The sequence below is a fragment of the Macaca mulatta genome, chromosome Y (assembly GCF_049350105.2).
Source record: "Macaca mulatta isolate MMU2019108-1 chromosome Y, T2T-MMU8v2.0, whole genome shotgun sequence".
Taxonomy (NCBI): Eukaryota; Metazoa; Chordata; class Mammalia; order Primates; family Cercopithecidae; genus Macaca; species Macaca mulatta.
Genome location: NC_133427.1, coordinates 2,932,353 through 2,951,592, shown reverse-complemented (window position 1 = coordinate 2,951,592; position 19,240 = coordinate 2,932,353). Strand labels below are relative to the sequence as shown.

At 38.4% G+C, this 19,240-nt stretch overlaps 1 protein-coding gene and 1 long non-coding RNA gene across 3 annotated transcripts in view; one reads left to right on the top strand and one right to left on the bottom strand.

Moving 5' to 3' along the window:
- Nucleotides 1-19,240, bottom strand: part of LOC106995400 (uncharacterized) — a 200,712-nt gene that overhangs the window by 103,926 nt on the left and 77,546 nt on the right. The window contains exon 2 of the long non-coding RNA XR_013413287.1: nucleotides 2,917-3,063. This is a non-coding gene — a long non-coding RNA (uncharacterized LOC106995400). The remainder of the gene's footprint in view (nucleotides 1-2,916; nucleotides 3,064-19,240) is intronic.
- AMELY (amelogenin Y-linked) lies at nucleotides 9,263-17,952 on the top strand. 2 transcript variants are annotated; one of them, XM_028834403.1, is made up of 7 exons: nucleotides 9,309-9,362; nucleotides 10,798-10,863; nucleotides 13,844-13,891; nucleotides 14,976-15,017; nucleotides 15,109-15,153; nucleotides 15,414-15,839; nucleotides 17,794-17,952. In XM_028834403.1, exons 2-7 carry the CDS (start codon nucleotides 10,810-10,812, stop codon nucleotides 17,797-17,799), a joined length of 621 nt encoding a protein of 206 aa, XP_028690236.1. In that variant the 5' UTR covers nucleotides 9,309-9,362; nucleotides 10,798-10,809; the 3' UTR covers nucleotides 17,800-17,952. The 2 variants fall into 2 exon arrangements, with proteins under 2 accessions (XP_077845931.1, XP_028690236.1); XM_077989805.1 differs by lacking the exon at nucleotides 14,976-15,017 and having other exon boundaries at nucleotides 9,263-9,362.

The window sequence follows — 19,240 nt, the reverse complement described above, 5'->3', positions numbered from 1 at the left end:
AATCCCAGCACTTTGGGAGGCCAGGGCAGGCAGATCACCAGGTCAGGAGATAAAGACCATTCTGGCTAACACAGTGAAATCCTGTCTCTACTAAAAATACAAAAAAAATTAGCCAGGCATGGTGGCGGGTGCCGGTAGTCCCAGGTACTCAGGAAGGCTGAGGCAGGAGAATGGTGTGAACCCAGAAGGCCAAGCTTGCAGTGAGCCAAGATCGCGCCACTGCACTCCAGCTTGGGTGACTGAGCAAGACTCTGTCTCAAAAAAATAAATAAATAAAGAGAAAAAGAAAAAAAAAAAGAAAGGAAGAAAGAAAAGGGCAGGGTCAGCATTCAGGGTTCCACTCTTGGGCCTATACACATGGATCTAAGTGAGGATAGGCACTCCTGTTTTCACACTCAAATGATGCTTTTCCAAAACCAGTCTGCCGCAGGTCCCATCCTGTGTCCATAAAAACCCCTCCAACGGCTGGGCATGGTGGTTCACGCTTGTAATCCCAGCACTTTGGGAGGCCAAGGCAGGCAGATCACGATGTCAGGAGTTCAAGATCAACCTGGCCAACATGGTGAAACCCTGTCCCTACCGAAGATACAAAAAAAATTACCTGGGCTGGGCACCCTGGCTCACGCCTGTAATCCCAGCACTTTGGGAGGCCGAGGCGGGCAGATCACAAGGTCAGGAAATCAAGACCATCCTGGCTAACATGGTGAAACTCCATCTCTACTAAAAACACAAAAAATCAGCCGGGCGTGGGTGGCAAGTGCCTGTAGTCCCAGCTACTCAGGAGGCTGAGGCAGGAGAATGGGAGGTGGAGCGTGCAGTGAGCCGAGATCATGCCACTGCACTCCAGCCTGGGTGACAGAGCCAGACTCCCTCTCAAGAAAAAAAAAAATTACCTGGGCATAGTGGTGTACGCCTGTAATCCCAGCTACTCAGGAGGCTGAGGCAGGAGAATCACTTGAACCCAAGAAGGTTGCAGTGAGCCGAGATCTAGTCTGGGCCACAGGGCGAGTCTCCATCTAAAAAAATACAAACAAATAAACAAAAAACCCTAGACTCTAACAAACAAGCAGCTGGGTATTGGGAAAAGCAGAGGAGTAGAAGAGCACACTGACAGGCACCAGCAGATGCCAGCAGGCTATCAATGGCAGGAAGGCATGAATTTGGTTGGGGGTTGTGGGAGAAAAGTCTGATCGCTGGACCACCCAACTCCAGAGGAAGGCCATCTTTCCACACCATCCTCCTTCTGGCCTCCCCATCACCTCACTGAGAGCTAGTTCCACTCAATAAAGCCTTGCACACATCCTCCAACCCATGTGATCCGATTTTTCCGGTACACTAGGGCAAGAATCCAGGATATAGAAAGCTCTCTGTCCTTGTGATAAGGCAGAGGGTCTAATTAAGCTGATTAACACAGTTGCCACACACGCCCACTTGGGTTTCAGGAGCTATAAACACTCAACACTACCTGCTGCCATGAGGTCAGAATGCAAAAATGCTTCCCACAAACTGCCTGCCTCCCTGCTCCCTCTAGGGATTTGACCAGGGGAGCAATAAAGAAGCAAGCCACTCCCCAGTTTCATGCTCTGTGAGGGGAACAAGGGAACTCTTTCTGTTTCACTTGTGTAGTATCAGATACTAATATTTTGTTTCCATGTTTAACATTCCCTTAAATACCTCTTGTAAGTGTAGTCTGGTGTTAAAAAATGTCCTTACTGTTTCCTCATTTCATAAGGATTTTATTTCTGCTTCACTTATGAAGCTCAGTTTGGCAGGATATGAAATTTTTTGATTTTTTTTTTTTTTTTTTTGAGGATGCTGAGAAACAGGCCTCCATCTGTTTGAGATTGTAAGATTTCTGCTAACAGTTGTTCTGGTAGTCTAATAGGGTTTCTTTAATAAGTGACTTGATCTTTCTTTTCACCTGTCTTCACAATTTTTTTTGTATTGACGTTATTGAATCTAATGACTGCGTGCCTTGGGGATAGTCATCTTGTATAGTATCTTTCAGGGGTTCTTTGTATTTCTTGAATTAGCATGCCCATTGAGGCAGTAAGATTGGGGAAGTTTTTATGGACTGTATCCTCAAATATGTTTTCTAAATTGCTTACTCTCCTTTTCTGTCAGGAATGCCAATGAGTCATAGATTTGGTCTCATTCATAATCTCATGTTTTTTATAGGTTTCGTTCATTAAAAAATATTTTTTCTTCATTTTTGTCTGAATTGACTCAAAGTCCCTGTCTCTGAGCTCTGAAATTCTTTCTTCAGCTGGTTGTACTCTACTATTTCTTTGGGGAGAGTGTTCTTTGGCACTGGGGGCAGAGTGTTCTCCAGAGAAGGGTTAGTCACCCAGTTGAAAGTTCTCCCATACCATGTCCCACTTATGCTTGATAAGTCTTTAACAAATAAATGTAAAGTCAACAAAGGAAATCCTAAGACAGGTCAGTTCCAGGTCATTGTAAAGTTCTTCAGTGTCACTGAACTGAACAAACTGCTTAGAACAAACCCAACAGTTAGTTTTGTATAAATGGGCCATGGCAGATACTGTAGGGGCTAAAAGGTGTGACATATTACTAAGTCTGATAAAAAGTCCCAACAGACTTAGTGATAGTAAAACACTCATGTTTACTTCCTGTTAGTAACCATCATTCCTGCTATGAGAATAATCATTAACCAAAATGCTACAGTAATTGAGATGCTCTGTCTGATATTCCACACTGGTGCTTCTGTATATATATAGTTCTACAGCAAATAGTAGAGTGAGTATAGCAATTCCTGCAAGGGTGGCATAGTAAATAATTTCCATCAAAAAGAAATTCTACTATTTGGCTTAAAGGAAGATGTAGAAACAACAAAAAGTATTTGGAGAAGAAGGGGCAAGACTGAGTAAAATGAGAAGCTCTCACTCAGTTACTTACCTTTTGTGATTTTCAGCTTAAGCTTTCTTACTTCTTCACATTGATATTCAGGACATTGCTCTGAACTGTCAGGGGTTGCTCCCACAGCTCTCCAGGCTTTGACTTGTATGTGATGTATCCAGGAGCCAGTTCCTGTAACTTTTATTGCTGAGGGGGTTGAAAGAAGAACAGTATAAGGCCCTTCGTACCGATACTAAATCTTCTGGGTGAAATAGAGGTGGCCCTATTTTCTGGGGTTGGGCTTTTGTCAATTGCGCTAATTCCTGTTGGAAGTGAGTCAGAGAAGTTACATGCCTAACTACCGCTGAGGTTTCCTGATCTGATAGAAAATCATTGGTTAATGGAAGGCTGTCCATACAGAATCTCAAAAGGACTCAGACCTAATTTTGAAAGGGTATTTCTTATTCTTATGGGAAGAAGAGTGACCCAAGAAAAGTGAGTTTTTAGGACAATTTCCTGAGATGTTTCTTGATAATATCAGTGTTCTCTACCCTTCCTGAGGATTGGGATAACCAAGCACAATACAGATGATATTGTGTAGACCTAGTATTTTTAAGAGCCCTTGTGTGACAGCTGCCTTTAATGAGGGCCCATTGTCACTTTGAAGATACTTAGGTAGACAAAGCAGGGAGTTATTTAATTAACGAACACTTTTATTACCTCAGAGACTTTTTCATTATAGTATGGAAATACCTCTACCAAGTTAACAAAGGTATCTACCCATACTAGCAGGTATGCCCTTTGTCTCTGGTATGTGGGTGAAGTCTATTTGAGAGTCTTCCCCTATTCTTTGGGTTTGAGGCAGAAGGAGTCACCTGTTCAGGGTATTATTTTTAAGACAGACTTCTCAAGCATTAACAACTTGCTTGACTGATTTTAGTAAATTCTCTCTTGAAAACAATCTCTGGCCATATTGGTAAGTTTTATTTTTTCCCAGGTGAAAAGCTTGGTGAAGGACTTTAAAGGAGGCTGGCAAGTGGAGTTTGCCTTCCTGACTGTAGCCATCCTGAGGGCTAAAATATATACCCTTGAAAAGTGACCCATTCTATTTCTGTAGGGGAGTACTGAGGTTTAATTTCTCTTATGGAGCCTTCCCAGATTAGAGGGATTTGAAGAGTGTTGATATCTTGAGGCATCCTTTCCTCTGATTTAGCTCCTTGATCAGCTAATCTGTTTCCTTCACCTACCTCATCTGTTCCCTTTTGATGTCATCTACAATGCATCATTGCCATTTCTCATGGAAGGAAAACTGAGGATAATAACATGTTAATTTGCTGGTGATATTTTATAGAACATCCATTGGCAGTTAAAAAAAAAAAGACTTTATTTCCAAATGGAAGCTTAAACATGAAGAACCAGGAAAATTACGTTCCTTCTATGCCTAAATTGCTAATTTTTTAATAATAGAAGAACACTGAATTTTTTAAAAAATTTTTCTGCATTGAGACGATTATATGTTTATTTGTTCTTCATTCGGCTGATGTAACTTACTACATTTATTGCTTTGCATATTTCAAAAATCCTCACATTGCTCTAATAAATTCCAACTGATCATGGCATATTATATATCTTGATATCTTGTTGGATTTGTATTGCCTAGTCAATAATTTGTTTTCCTTTGGGTAGATGTCAGATAGTGGGATTGCTGAATCAAGTGGTACTATTTTTAGTTCTTTGAGAAATCTTTACAGGTTGTACTAAAGTAAGAAAAAGAACATGTGTTTTCAGAAAGTGGGCTTAAACTTTTCAGAACTGTAGTTTTGCTTTATTTGTCGTTTCGTGGTTCTGGTCATTGCCTTGGTGATTAGTCACCTGTTGTATCACTGGCAGAAATGTCATTTTGCATTAAAGTGAGATTATGATGAGGCTTGAGGTCTTTTTGAAGTTACTTGCTCAGCTCTCTTGGTTTTAACTAGACTCACCTGGTCTAGCTACAAAGGGAATTTATCACATTCCCTGAATTTTCCCAGCACCATTTATTGAAGAGAATTTTTGTTTCTCAGCATATGTTACCTAGTGAAATACTTTTAATGTCAGTCCTTTCATTAGAGAAATAATATATTTTAACTCTAGGTGCCAGAAATCAGCTTCAGAGAAGGTAATGTATTATTGTTGTGGGGTCATAAGCAGGCAGACAAAGGGTTATAGAGCTGTTACGGAAAGGACACCCTGAGCTAAGTATGGCAGGAATGCTCACCCAAAATGAGGGTTGTGCATGGGAAACCTGGCACCATGTCATGATCTTATCCTCAGTAAAAGGTCCCTGTGGAAATCCCTGAGAGGGGGAAAGAGGACTTGTTGCTAGATAATTATTGGGGTCCTTTGGTGATGTCATATTTTCTTACTTTTTCTTGTTTCGGTGTCCCTGTGTTAGGATCTGCACATCTCCCATAACAGTTGCTTCTTACAAGTTTTTGAAATTGCTCTGATAGGTGAGAACTTTTTCCTGAAGGTACACACACATGCGTGCACACACACACACATGCACATTTGAGACATTTGGCTTTGATTTTGGGTACCTGCAGTTGTGTAATCTCTGTATGACTTCTTTAGCACTAAACAAGTTCAGTGGTATCTCTGATTTGCTCAGTGGCTTAGGGTATGGTTATTAGTTGAAGTTATGGTGAAGTTTTTCTGGGGAATATGATACCAGATGAGTTAATGCTCCCAGTGGCATTGGTACATCAAAAGCGTCCCTGTTTGTAGGCATCAATGCAGCTTAAACAGGCACCAATGTTACTGTGTCCTGGAAAGTCAATTCTTGGACCACCAGATGGCTTACTTAGACACTGGTAGTAAGAAAAGTGGTTCAGGTGACTAGGTGGATTCTTGGGCCCCTGTCCAGCTGGTGTATGGGTGACAGCAGTAGCAGTGGTGGAGGAACACATTGGGACCCAGAAGCCCATGTTGGTGTTGCTGGTAGCTGTGATGGATTGGGTAGTACAGTTCTTTGGCTTGCTGGTGGTATGAATGGATGGGTGTTCTCTATGGCAATATCAGTAGGTTGGGTCAGTCTGATTTCAGACCCTGGCCTTCAGACCCTTCAGATCCCTGAAGGGATCAGATGCCATTGGTGATGGGCTGGGTCAGGATATTTCTCGGCTCCTGGATAACATACTAGAGCCCTGGCTCTGGTGCTTCTCCTCAGGGTCCTGGTAGTGTCTTCACACACTGGCTGTGACAGACAGAGGCATTACTAGAGGAATGCTCTACTGTGGGATGATATGGTTGGTGCATTATGAGCCAAACACCAGGAAGCGGGAGCCTCTCAGGTGGAACGGCATGGGTAAGAAGCTAAAGAAGCTGTGGAGACTTAAGACTCTTCATGCCCTAGTCTCACAGTAGCCCACAGCAGAGTGGTGGGAATTGTCTTATGTTTGTCTAACAGTCTGGTCTCACCTGTCCTTTCCTGGTCATATGGTAGCTACAGCCATGTCTGTTTGGACTCAGCCCCAGTGTGGAGCACAGCCCAACCCTAAATTCTCAAGATGGTGCCAAGAACCCACGACCAGAAAGGGCAAGGTTTCTCTCTGGTGAGTTTCATGAGTAAGAAGTTGTGAGGACTGCTAACTTATCACACCCTGGTCCTACAGCATGCTGTAGCAATATGGTAAGGATTGTCCTAGTGGTCCCTTTTCTCTTCTTCCTTTTTGGCCCAGTGGCAGTAGCCATTTCAGTCTGCCCTCTGGGCAGGAGTAGATCCTAGCATGAAGGTTCTTAGAATGGTGCCACGCTATAGCTGCTCTGGGCTCATGTCTGTGGGATTCTAGGTGTGTTCCTTTCTGGAGCAATGTCTCTGTGCAATGCCTAGGTCCCTCCCTGTGTTAATCCTGAGGCACACACGGATCAAGGGTATTTCCAATAGTCAATATCACAAAACCCTGTTGCAGAAGGGTGGAACCCTGGGGGTTTGTCTTTTACTCTTTTTCCATATTTAGGAGATTCTCTTAGTTCCCGGCTGGGCAAGCTACCTTAAGCCCTTTTTTAAGCGCTTTCAGTTATTCTTATCACTTGTCTGTTCAACCCCAGGATTCTCTCTTAGACAATGTGTTGAAAGTGTGAGTATCACTTGCTATTTGGGTTTCTCTCTATGGAAGTGGTACATGTTAGCAACATCTAATCAGCTATTTTGATCCTCTCCCTCAGGAAGTAGTCAATACAATAAATTATATATTTTTTTAATTCAACTTATTCATAAATGAAATTTTTGTTTATATAAAAAAGTTTCTACTGAAATGTTGTTCTCTCTTCCAAAACAGCTGATAATTTTTAAATTTTTAACGGAGACCTAAATGGAGAGATTTCAAGCAGAGTTATCCATATGTTAAGATTGTATGAATTAGAATATTCAGTTGGGAGAAATAGAAGGAATCACATCGTTTTTGAGATACAGGTCATCAAACTCTGGACAATTCTCCACAGTGAATTAGAAGCAAGCATTCTGTTGTTTACATTGAACAAATATATAACTTCTTATTCAAAAATATGAAACAACATAATAAAATACATTGTTAAGGCCACAAGACCTCTACTTTTTGTTTTCAATCATTTCTTTAGAAGAGATCACCCATAATTTTGTAGAAAAATTTCTTAAATCCTCTTAAGAACTTCAATAAACATAAATAAAATAAAATAAAATAAAATAAATTGAAGGAGAACATGGGTTATACTTCCCTTCTCTCTCCTTTTACTCCCTCTCTTACCCCTTGTCTACAAATAAGCTAAAGCCTGTTTTCTTAAAACTTACTTTTACAATTTCCTTCAACGAGTATTCTTCTTACCTTCAATACACAATTCACTAATAAATATATTCATAAATACATATACACCCTGGGCACAGCTGGCATTTAGAACTATATTCTGCGTTCACTGTAACTCATCTATGTTGCCCTTTATAATCTTCTACATCTTTCTGTATAGGAAGAAGTAGAAGGTGATAGGTTTATCTTTCTTCCTTTTAGCTTGATTTACCTTTCTTCATAAAAATTATCCATTTCTTACTAATATCCCTACTTCATCCTAGAATCTTATTTTCATCTTTAAAAAATTTCTAAGTGCCATATGGTGAATTAGGACAGGTAATAAATAACGTTCCATTTACTAACGATGTCCCTTTCTAATTTTCATGCTAATTCTATTAAAAGAGTTTTGTTACTGTTCCCAGTTTATATATGAAGAAAGTTGGCTCAGACAAGCTAAGTAACTTAAAGGTTGTCCCCTGATGAAACTTGGGTAAGGTGAACCCACACACATTTATATCATAGCATTAACTATTATACGCATGCTTTTCATACATATTTTGTCCTTGAATTTAATTCTTCAAATTTTGCTCGTCTGTACTGTACAATATTCATATGCAAAAAGTTTATAAATATTAGCTAATTATTCAAAGAGACTGAGCTATAATATTAGTTGTATCTGGGTATTACTATTTCCTTTATTAATTTAATATTGATAGACTCACTAATTATCTCGATGCTAGTTAAAAATTTATTTTTAATTGATCAGATATAAAATAATAAATTTATGTGGTTCACTAAGATGAAAGGGTTATAAAAAAGCATGCTTTTGATAGACAGATCACAGTTCTCAGAGAGGAAAATATTTTTGTTGTTGCTTAGGCAAAGTAGAGCTTACTAAAAATAAGAAAACAATTCAATTAAAGAGACACTAAAGAAAAAGAAAATCTGGTTCATGCATGAAAGAAAGCAGAAATGTGCTAGAAGTACATGGGCAAAAAAGAGCCATCATACTTAGAAAGGTTGATATGCTATGTAGGATGAAGTAGCCAGGGCAATATGCCTTATGATAGGTGTTCCTAAGTATTTAAATATATTTTTATGTGTGCTGTCTAATGTGTAAAATCCTTCGGGTCTTGCCTTTTAGATCATGCATAAAAGTTTTGCTACTAGGATAACCTTGAATTTGTTTAGATAATAAATAGTTGCAGATCACACCAGAGAGACTTTTGGCCCTTTTTTGAACAACAGAGTGGTGACAAAGGAGTAGCTAGAGGGAACAAAGGACATACCTTTAAGGAAAGCAAAACATAGAGCTGTAGTGATTTAAAAATTTTAAACAATCACAGGCAATGACATAAGACCCTCTTAAACATAAGTCTGAATGTTTTGGCATGTGCAAGCTACAAATTTGCTGACTTAAAAACAGTGCAATGAAGCTCCTTTTGCCTGTTAAACATATTATTGACTATAATGAAGGACTATATGGACTAATCATAATATACTACCTTATATTTAGCCATGGTTGCAAAAAAATTATGATGATACAGGAATTTTTAGTCACATTCAACATATTTTTTCTTCACAAATGTGATTGGTTGTTGTAGATACCTTGAAGGATATAAACTGAGCCCATACTTAAAGAAAATCTATAGGACCAAGCCTCCCTGTGTTGCACAAAGAAAGTTTCTCTGAATATATTTAAAGGTATGTGGATTTTACACATTATTTTGTATTCTTTTTATTCTGCTTAATTCTTTTCTGTAATTCATATTTAATAGATGCTAATAAATTCCATGTTTCTAATACTTTATGCTGTTAAGAATCAGTTACTTCTATTGGATTATGATTAAATTTGACTCTCATTACGTAATCTTTTTTTACTTTATAATGCGTCAAAGTATTTGTCTACACGTGTATTTAAATTTTAATTTTAGAACTCAAAAGGAGTTCCTGGAAGTCAAACTCACAACAAATATTTATCTTAATTACTTGTAAACTAAATTGAAATAATACTTCAAGGCTGTCTTTATTATTTGAATAGATTTTTTTGTTATATACATCAAATAATACCTTATTTCATACTAAAACTATCATCTAAAACTTTATCTCTTTTAAAAATTATTTTAAGTTTAATAACACACATTTAGGATAGAACATCAATGTAGTACTCATATCAGCATTACTAAATATTATATTCACTGTCTTAACCAAAATTAATGTCTTTTTACTTAAAGATTTTTAAAGTTAGTCAATAATTTGAGACATGAAGCATTGTGCATATGTCTAAGTGGACAAGTTTTAATTCATATCTCACATCCCAAATTTGTAGAGTAATTAAATTAGAACATATATTAAAGGGAAGATACCATGAAATAAAAATAGAATCTTTGAGATATAAATTATCCAAAACTTACTGAAGAATCAATAAATACACAGATCATTGTTTTCTTTGCCTTTCTGTTTAACCTTATCTTTTGCTATGCAGACCCCCTGAGCTCAGACATTTCACTTGCCTGAAGTTCTACAAGGCTGGAAATCCCTGTCATTTCTTAATCTATTTTGGCAAATAACTTACATTTTTTCCCTCAAATCATCAGTCTTTGTTTTTAACAGTATCAATACCTAGATGGGTAATACAAGAAATATTTCTCAGCTGCTCATTTTAAAGTGATAAAATGCTGTGTAGTAATGGGTAAATACCTACCCTGATGGGCTCTTGAACCCTAAAAGCCAACTTTGTTCCTTTAATTATTAATTACAAATTATACCTAGCTTGTATGGCTTTAGGGGACCATACAGACAGACAGGAATATGGCATTCCAAATTACATAACGACATGATTTATTTTCCTAAACTTGTTCAGTTTCCAACCTAAATGAAAAATGATTTTATGCTAACTACTGTGACTCCAAAATAATAAAATGGACTGAGAACTTGAAATCAAACATGAACAAATTAACCTGGCAAAGAATATCCTACTTGCTACCCATGGACAAATGCAGATTATGTTTTTTAAGATAGCTTTATGATGTACATGTCTGAGAAGAGATGAGAAAAGCAGATTATGTTTTTTAAGATAGCTTTATGATGTACATGTCTGAGAAGAGATGAGAAAAGCAGTTGTTGACTTTCATTTCAGAACCATCAAGAAATGGGGACGTGGATTTTGTTTGCCTGCCTTGTGGGAGCAGCTTTTGCCATGCCTGTGAGTAAAAGATTCTTAGCATAAGTCGTGTCCAATTTACAAATGTGGAAATAAGAATCTGTCCCCTAGCTGGGAAACTTTAGGGTTTAAAACAGTTTAAGCTGAGAGGCCCCAAAACATTTGTGTTGAAGAAACACTTTGAGGAGTGAAAACAGATTATCTCTTCCTAGCTTATTTTGCTTAGCAGAATGTCTTTCATGCTCTTTCACATCTTTGTAAATGACAGGATTTTCTTCCTTTTTAAGGCTATAGTGTTCCATTGATTAGCCTCACTTAATCTTTCCACATTGTAAATATGTATCTAAACATCATATTGTACACTATGAATATATATAACTATGATGTACACACAAAAATTTAAAAATAAATCAAGTAATTAAATAAAATAGCTTCTGAGATACCTCCACTAGAGGTTCTGATTTGGTACAACTGGGGTTTGGCCTAGAAGTCTGTATTTTTACACGCATCCCAGGAGCTTCAGTTGACACTATTCGCTTGTAAATATCACCACCGTTTCTAGATGGAGGAAGTTTTTGGTTTTTTTGTGTTTTTCTCCTTGTTGTTGTTATTGAGACGGAGTCTCGTTCTGTCCGGCAGCCTGGACTGCAGTGGCACGATCTCAGCTCACTGCAACCTCTACCTCTCATGTTCAAGTGATTCTCCTGCCTCAGCCTCCTGAGTAGCTGGGACTATAGGCATGTGCCAGCACACCACACTAATTTTTTGTATTTTTAGTAGAGACAGGGTTTCACCATGTTGATCAGGCTGGTCTTGACTGTTTTGTTTTTTTATTACTATTATTAATAACGCAAAGACTAAATATCAATAAAGGCCAAAACGAGCGAAGAAAGTGGCAGCCTTTTTATCTGCAAATATGCACGCACTCTCCCGCGAGGTTCACTGGTCCACAGGAAAAGCGGCCAGGGCAGTCCCCCTGGCCTTTCCGGTGAGGTTCTCCCGTCCATGAATGCAGGCGCCAAAGAAGTCACGTGGACTCCCTGCCTGAGGCGGACTTTTATGCATTGGCACTGGAAGAGGGTGGGGGGGGAGGGTGCATTGGGAGGGGGTGCAGTGGGCGGGATAGGGGCGTGATAGGGGCGTCTCAGTAGGCGTGGCTGGGTAAGTTTCCATTTCTCTGGATTGACCTCACCTGGTGCATGCTCAGTTGATCTGCATTTTCCTTGGGGTGGGCTGCACTTTCCCTAGCCGGCAAGTTGTTGATGAAGAACCCGGAAGCAACAGGAACTGTGCCTTCTTGTTAACCTTCCTCCATCTTGTCCCTTCTCCCTCACCCAAACATCATCTCCTGACCTTATGATCTACCTGCCTCGGCCTCCCACAGGGCTGGGATGACAGGCGTAAGCTACAATGCTGGCCTGGAGGAAACTTTTGAAAAGGACTCTTGAAAGGTCTCCAGAGAAAGTGCTTAATCAGCCTTATAAAAATATTACCAAAATGCCCGTTTGGTCTAAAACCCAGCTCCTCTCAAGTCTACAGATCTCTTCTTCCCCTCCACAGATTACAGTTGTTATCCGTCAAAGGGTAAGATTTCTGTGTTAGGAATCCACTTCTAGAACCATCTTAACTAATCTCAGAAGTCCTACCCCTTTGGGTGCATCTGATAAGTACGTGGCTTTCTTGTGGTTGCCCAGGATCCCGCCTACACTCAATATATAGTGATATATTTTATATTCAAATGTATTAAACACCAGATGTCAGACCCACTCTATCTAGATACAGGTGCATAAAGGTAAAGAACTTAGAACACATGCATGCCAAGCAGCCTGCATTTACTTTTTGGTGGCATAAAGAGCAGCTGATACAACCAGAAGCCAGCAAGCTTCCACACCTACCTCCTCTCTTCCTCTCTCGTGCACAAAGCCAAGATTCTGTGCTCTGCCTTCCTGAAATCCTGCACTGTGGCAATCCCTAGTCTTCTCAAGAGTGCCAGCATTACAAATTCAGCCCTTTTCCTGCTCTCGATCAAGAGGGTATAGGACCTGAATAAAACCATTCACATTCAGATAAGAGTGAATAAACCCTCCTATGGAATGTGAGAATTTTTAAATAATATAATATAGTCAGTCCTAAATGAGGTCAATGTCTGAAGGAGACTTTCTTCATGATTGTCTCTCTTTTCCTTCATGTGGACCCCAGGCACAACTAGAGTTCCACAATGCAGGCACCAAACACTTGGCGCGCACCTTAGAGAGGATAGACAGTCCTGATTCAGATAATCACTCAGGTAGCCTTTTATTTTTAACTTAAAATTTTTCTGCCATAAAAACACGGGGAGAATGATGAAAAAGACTGGCCTAAATAAACTCTTTCATTTTTCCATGGGATTTATAAAGTTTCTACTTTCTGCACCCATCTTGTTCTGGCATTCATTAATTTCCATCTTGTGGTTTCTTTTGTTGTTTGGATGTGTTGTTTACTTTGCATGTCAATTATGACAAATCCCTTTGATACTTAAAGTATTTGACCACCTCCTGATCTACAAAGGGAATATTTGTGAGACAATTCTCTGCTTGTTGATATTTCTTTACTGTGTAAAAGAAACACACTTCACTCCCCAACATGGGGTGAGTTTTATCAGCAAGTAAACTGTTAGACAGGGTAAGGTAGAATTCATTGACAACACTGGGGTGGGAGAAGGATGTTGTTTGATCACTGGAGAATAAATGTGTCCTGGTTTCTGCTTCCAGGTCTCCAACTTTAAGACTATAACCCTAGGAACAATCATTTAGCTATTCTAGACCTCTTTAAAATAAGAGGTCTCCCCTCCTACATAGCACATTTATTTTAACAAAAAACAGACCTTAAATATAGTCTATATTATACAGATTTTTTAAAAGTAATTTTAGTCTCTCTTAATGTGAACAATTGCATATTGACTTAATCTTTTACTCTCTCTTCCCTTCCTTCACACTCTCCCTTCCTCTCTCTTTCTATTCTCCTCGCCTCCTCCCTATAAAAGCTACCACCTCATCCTGGGCACCCTGGTTATATCAACTTCAGCTATGAGGTAATTTTTCTCTTTACTAATTTTGATCACTGTTTGCATTAACAGTCCCCTGGGTTCTGTGAAGAATAGTGGGTTGACTCTTCATCCCAAATGAAGTGCTTTCTCAAGTGGTCCCAATTTTACAGTTCCTACCATCAGCTTCCCAGTTTAAGCTCTGATGGTTGGTCTCAAGCCTGTGTTGTTCCAGCCACCCTCCTGCCTGATTACTCGGATTGACTCTCTCCTCCTAAATATGGCTGTAAGCTTATTCATCATGAACCACTGCTCAGGAAGATTCCATGAAAGGGCAAAAAGTCAACTCTGACTGACCAGCTTGGTTCTATCCCATCTGGTGAAATGTAAAGATTAGGTAAAATTACTGACTTTGGGGAAATAATTTCCTCTCTTTGGAACCCCAGTTTCCTCATTTGGATGAGGGAAATTACTGTAATATTCACATTTCAAAATGTTGGACAGTAATATAGTTAACAGTTACAAAACTGCTTTGTCAGGTATAATATGAGCAAGGTAATTAATTTTTTATTGATTAAATGCTGTATTACTAGAAAAAGAATCCCCAAACCTAAGGTTAACCAATATATACTGTTCAGAAAGGAATAAAATTCTTACCTCTCTCACAGGTTCAGGTAATAATCTTTGAGTTTATTTACTTACACAAGCTGCTGACAAATGTTAGTAAGAATCTGATGCAAGGTGTTCTGTTACACCTAAAAGACTGACAAATTTGATCAGTAAATCTGTGTTTTTAGGATGAGGGACAGTGTTTGCACCTTTTTTTCCCCATTGTGACATCAAAGGAAAGATGAAATTAACATTATGTCACATTATTATGGCATAATTTTATGTTTGCTTTGCTCTTACAATGAAGAGCAGGAGCTATGAAAATAAATAGATTTACTCCCTTTATAACTTCAGTCAAGTTAATGAATCTCTTTAACTTCCCATGACCTCATCTAACAAGTGAGAGTAATAATACTTGTCTCCTAGCATATGAGAAAAGATGAAGAATGTGTGTGATGGATATAAACACAGTGCCTGACACACAGGAAGCCTCCGACAAATGTTTACCTTCTTTCTTTTGTAGAACTCACGTTCTCAGGCTATCAGTGTTGACAGGACTGCTTTAGTGAGTCTATATTTCATACTGCATCAGTGAATTTCTACATTGGATAAAAGTAAATTAAATCAAATGGACTCTAATACATCTTTCTCTTAAGGTGCTCACCCCTTTGAAGTGGTACCAGAGCATGGTAAGACCACCAGTACGTAGACATTTTGTTCTTCTCTGAAATTATTAGGCATGCATTTAAATTCCCATTTTCAGAAAACACTATGTGTACTCCACATACAGACACTAATGGGAAATTTAGTTTGTAAAAAATCATATCTTGTACACAGTTACAAATTTTTGCAGAGGAAAAATAAAATATTCCTGGGGCCATAATGGCAAAGAAAACACTGCTGCTTCTCTGGCTGGAGTCACCTGAGCCAATGGTAAACCTGCCTCTCTGTTTCTCACCAGTACCCTTCCTATGGTTACGAGCCCATGGGTGGATGGCTGCACCACCAAATCATCCCCGTGCTGTCCCAACAGCACCCCCTGACTCACACCCTTCAGCCTCATCACTACATCCCAGTGGTGCCAGCTCAGCAGCCCGTGCTCCCCCAACAACCAATGATGCCCGTTCCTGGCCAACACTCCATGACTCCAACCCAACACCACCAGCCAAACCTCCCTCCGCCCGCCCAGCAGCCCTACCAGCCCCAGCCTGTTCAGCCACAGCCTCACCAGCCCATGCAGCCCCAGCCACCTGTGCACCCCATGCAGCCCCTGCTGCCACAGCCACCTCTGCCTCCGATGTTCCCCATGCAGCCCCTGCCCCCCATACTTCCTGATCTGACTCTGGAAGCTTGGCCAGCAACAGACAAGACCAAGCAGGAGGAAGTGGTGAGTATACCTTGAAGCCACTACAATGCAAATCCTGTTAAAATGGTGTAGCAAAGTTGGCCCCAGAGTTCTAAGGGGTCCAACAACTCAGGGTCTAGAGTTGTTGTAGTTACAGGTCTATGATCTATTAGTTCAAGCAATATGTTGTGTCTTTACACTATAAACAAATGTATCTAAGTGGCTTGGTAATTAAGACCACAGTTTTCATGGTGGCTTTAAATTTTATTATTATTGAATTTCTACCAGAGTATAAATTATGAAAACCCATTACTAGAAAAATATATTATTAAACCCTGTTAATTTTAAGGGCAACAGCATAAGGGAATATCAGTTCTTTCATTTCAAAGATTTGACTAGCAAGAAAAGGCTATAATTGCCTTGAAGGCTTAAGATAAGATGGGGTGAGTAATTTTTAGAGTGCAAATATTTGAACAAGCTACAAAAGGTAGATGGGAAATCTCTTTAAAAACCTATAGGAAGGTTTCCTGTTTTCAGTAGTTTTCAATCTAACTTGGAGAAAGCTAAACTAAACATGCTGTTAGAGTCCTTTTTAGTGCTAAGATTCCAAAGATATTAAGCTTTTAACAAGAAGTTACCTCAATTTAGCACTGAATCTTCCATTATGAGAAGCACTTACAAATGAATGGGAATAATCAATAAAACAAACTTTATCCACATCCATAAAGTCTTATTTCTATGTATATGAGATTATGTGACTCTATCACTTATATGTATCCAACTGTAATTCCAATTTATACAAGCTATTGATGATTTACTACTGAGAAGAATAGAAAAGTGAGGTGGAAATGACCAGGATAGAAAGCCAGGACAGCTACGTTCAAGTTCTGGCTTTGCCCTCAAAAAGGAGGCACTATTGTAAAAGTTACTTCAAATATATGAGTATTTTCTTTTCTTTTAAATGGGGAAAAATGATAAAATCATATCATTTTGAAGCATCTGTCCAGGTATAAATGTGATAACTTCTGAATTAAAAAGTCATACTATATGTCATAAATGGCTTCATAACTGTGAGCATGTTTACAGAGAATATGGGGCAGAATTTTTGAAAATTGATTGAGGCTGGGTCAGGTGGCTCACACTTGTAATCTCAGCACTTTGAGAAGCCCAGGCAAGTGGATCACCTGAGGTCAGGAGTTTGGGACCAGCCTGGTCAACATGGTGAAACCACATCTCTTCTAAATATATGAAGAGGGGAAAAAAAAAAGTTAGTCAGGCGTGGAGGCAGATGCCTGTAATTCCAATTACTAGGGAGGCTGAGGCAGGAGAATTGTTTAACCCAGGGAGTGGAGGTTGCAGTAAGCCAAGATTGCACCATTGCACTACAGCCTGGGTAACAAGAGTGAAACTCTGCCTCAAAAAAAAAAAAAAAAAAAAAGAAACGAGATTGATTTAATCCTAGGTAATCTGATGTCTATCATTGGCTATTCTACTCTAAAGCACATGTTCTCTCTGTGCATAGAAAATGCATTTATTTATCTGCTTATTACGAATTAACACCATGGACTTTATAATGTGCTAACACCTTGACAAAGCTATTTATGGAAAGGTGACTTTGGGCAGATAGTTTGAACTCTTTAAAACTCAGTTTCTTTTTCTGTAAAATTTCAGTATAAATACTGACAGTTTCTTAGAGTTGTTTTATGAAAAATAAAATAGCATTATGAGCTTGGAACCTGGCATGCAAGAAGTACTCAAAGAAAGGTAACAATTGTTATTTTGTTATAAAATAATAGGCTTTAAGTGTTCTGAAGGTAGAAGATGGCTTCATGGACACCTAGTATCTAATGACAATGAAAGAACAAAGAAACTTTGGAAATTACAGAGTTCAACTTAAATGGTTGTACATTGTTTTGACAAAAGTGAAGGCATACATGTATTGTAAATGGTACTAATTTGTAAATTATTTAATTGTTCCTTTTGCTATTTTTTTCAGGATTAAAAGATCAGAATATCAGAGGAGAACTGAAGTAAACACTTCAGTTGCTTTCAGGGATGACACAAGCACACAATGATTTTTGCTTAAAATCACTTAACTTAGCAAATTCTGTAACTAAAACTGTACCAATAGTAGACAATAAAATGTTTTAAAAATTATTCATGTCTTTGTGTTGAATGAAACTTAAATTTTCCTATCAATCATTTGAGACAATATATTATGAATGAGTATTCTTGAATAAGGTAGGAACTGCTCATTTACTCATACAAATTGGCAAGTAAATAGGGATTATATTTTCTTTTACAGAAAATTGAAATTATAGTATGCCAAATCTTTTTTAAAAATGAAATTTACACATCAGTTAAAATCGTTGATGAAATAAAAATTTATGAACATGTACAATCACTGAAACCCAAACCAAATAAAGGGAATTTTATATGAAAATTTCTTTACATTAAAAAAGATAAATTTTTGAAGACTATATTAACAAACAAATTAGGACGTGTAACACTAGTTGTATACTTCACACCACGTCGGCAATCAAAATCTGGTTTATCTCACTCTACATAAAATGATTTTTAAATAAAATTATGTGATATGCATAATAATGTACTGAATTGAAAATTATCTAAGTAGTTTGTTTTCTGAAGAGAAATGTTATTAATGGAACTTCAAATAGAGAATTGCAGTGATGTTATATACAAGTCATTTATTTCACTTCCTAATCTTTAAGATGATAAATTGTAAAAATTGAAGACTGCAGTCTTCAAAATGTTAACAGATGCGTAAAATGGACTCAAAACAAATTTTCTGTGCCACTCATATTTATATTTGAATCCTTTTTTTCTTCCTACAACCACACAGAATTGTAAACAGTCTTTTCGGGGTTTATATTACATGCACCCATGGTAATTTATTTCAGTACCTTTATGGTTAAGACCCCTTAATCATTTTCTGGAATGGATAAACATAACTTTACTGGAAGGGTGTCAATATTCAAGCAAATAACTTCATTTTAAAGAATTTAGATTCAATTTTTAAAGGTAGAAATTTTTTAAAGGTAGAAAAATTTTTAATCAATTGGCCTGGACCAATTCTAGTCAATTGAGTCTCTATAAGCACGGTCTAGGGCAGGGCAGTACTCTATGTGCTGTTAAAAATAGGTCCACATCCTTAAGGAATCTAGAAATTACCAAAGGGATAAAAGAAGCCCACAAATAACAACTAAAAAGGCCAATGGTATTAATACTATGACAGAAGTACAGTCAAAATGCTCTGGTGAATATGGGAAATATCCTTGGCTAGCTGTCCAACAGCTTTTCTCAGCACTCCTTCCTTGTTGGCAAGGCTGGAATCAATCCCAGCATTCAGTCTTCCACGAGCTCAGGAGTTATGAGTTCCCTTGTTGCCCCAGGGGAGCCCCCACCCCACAGCCAAGGCAGGT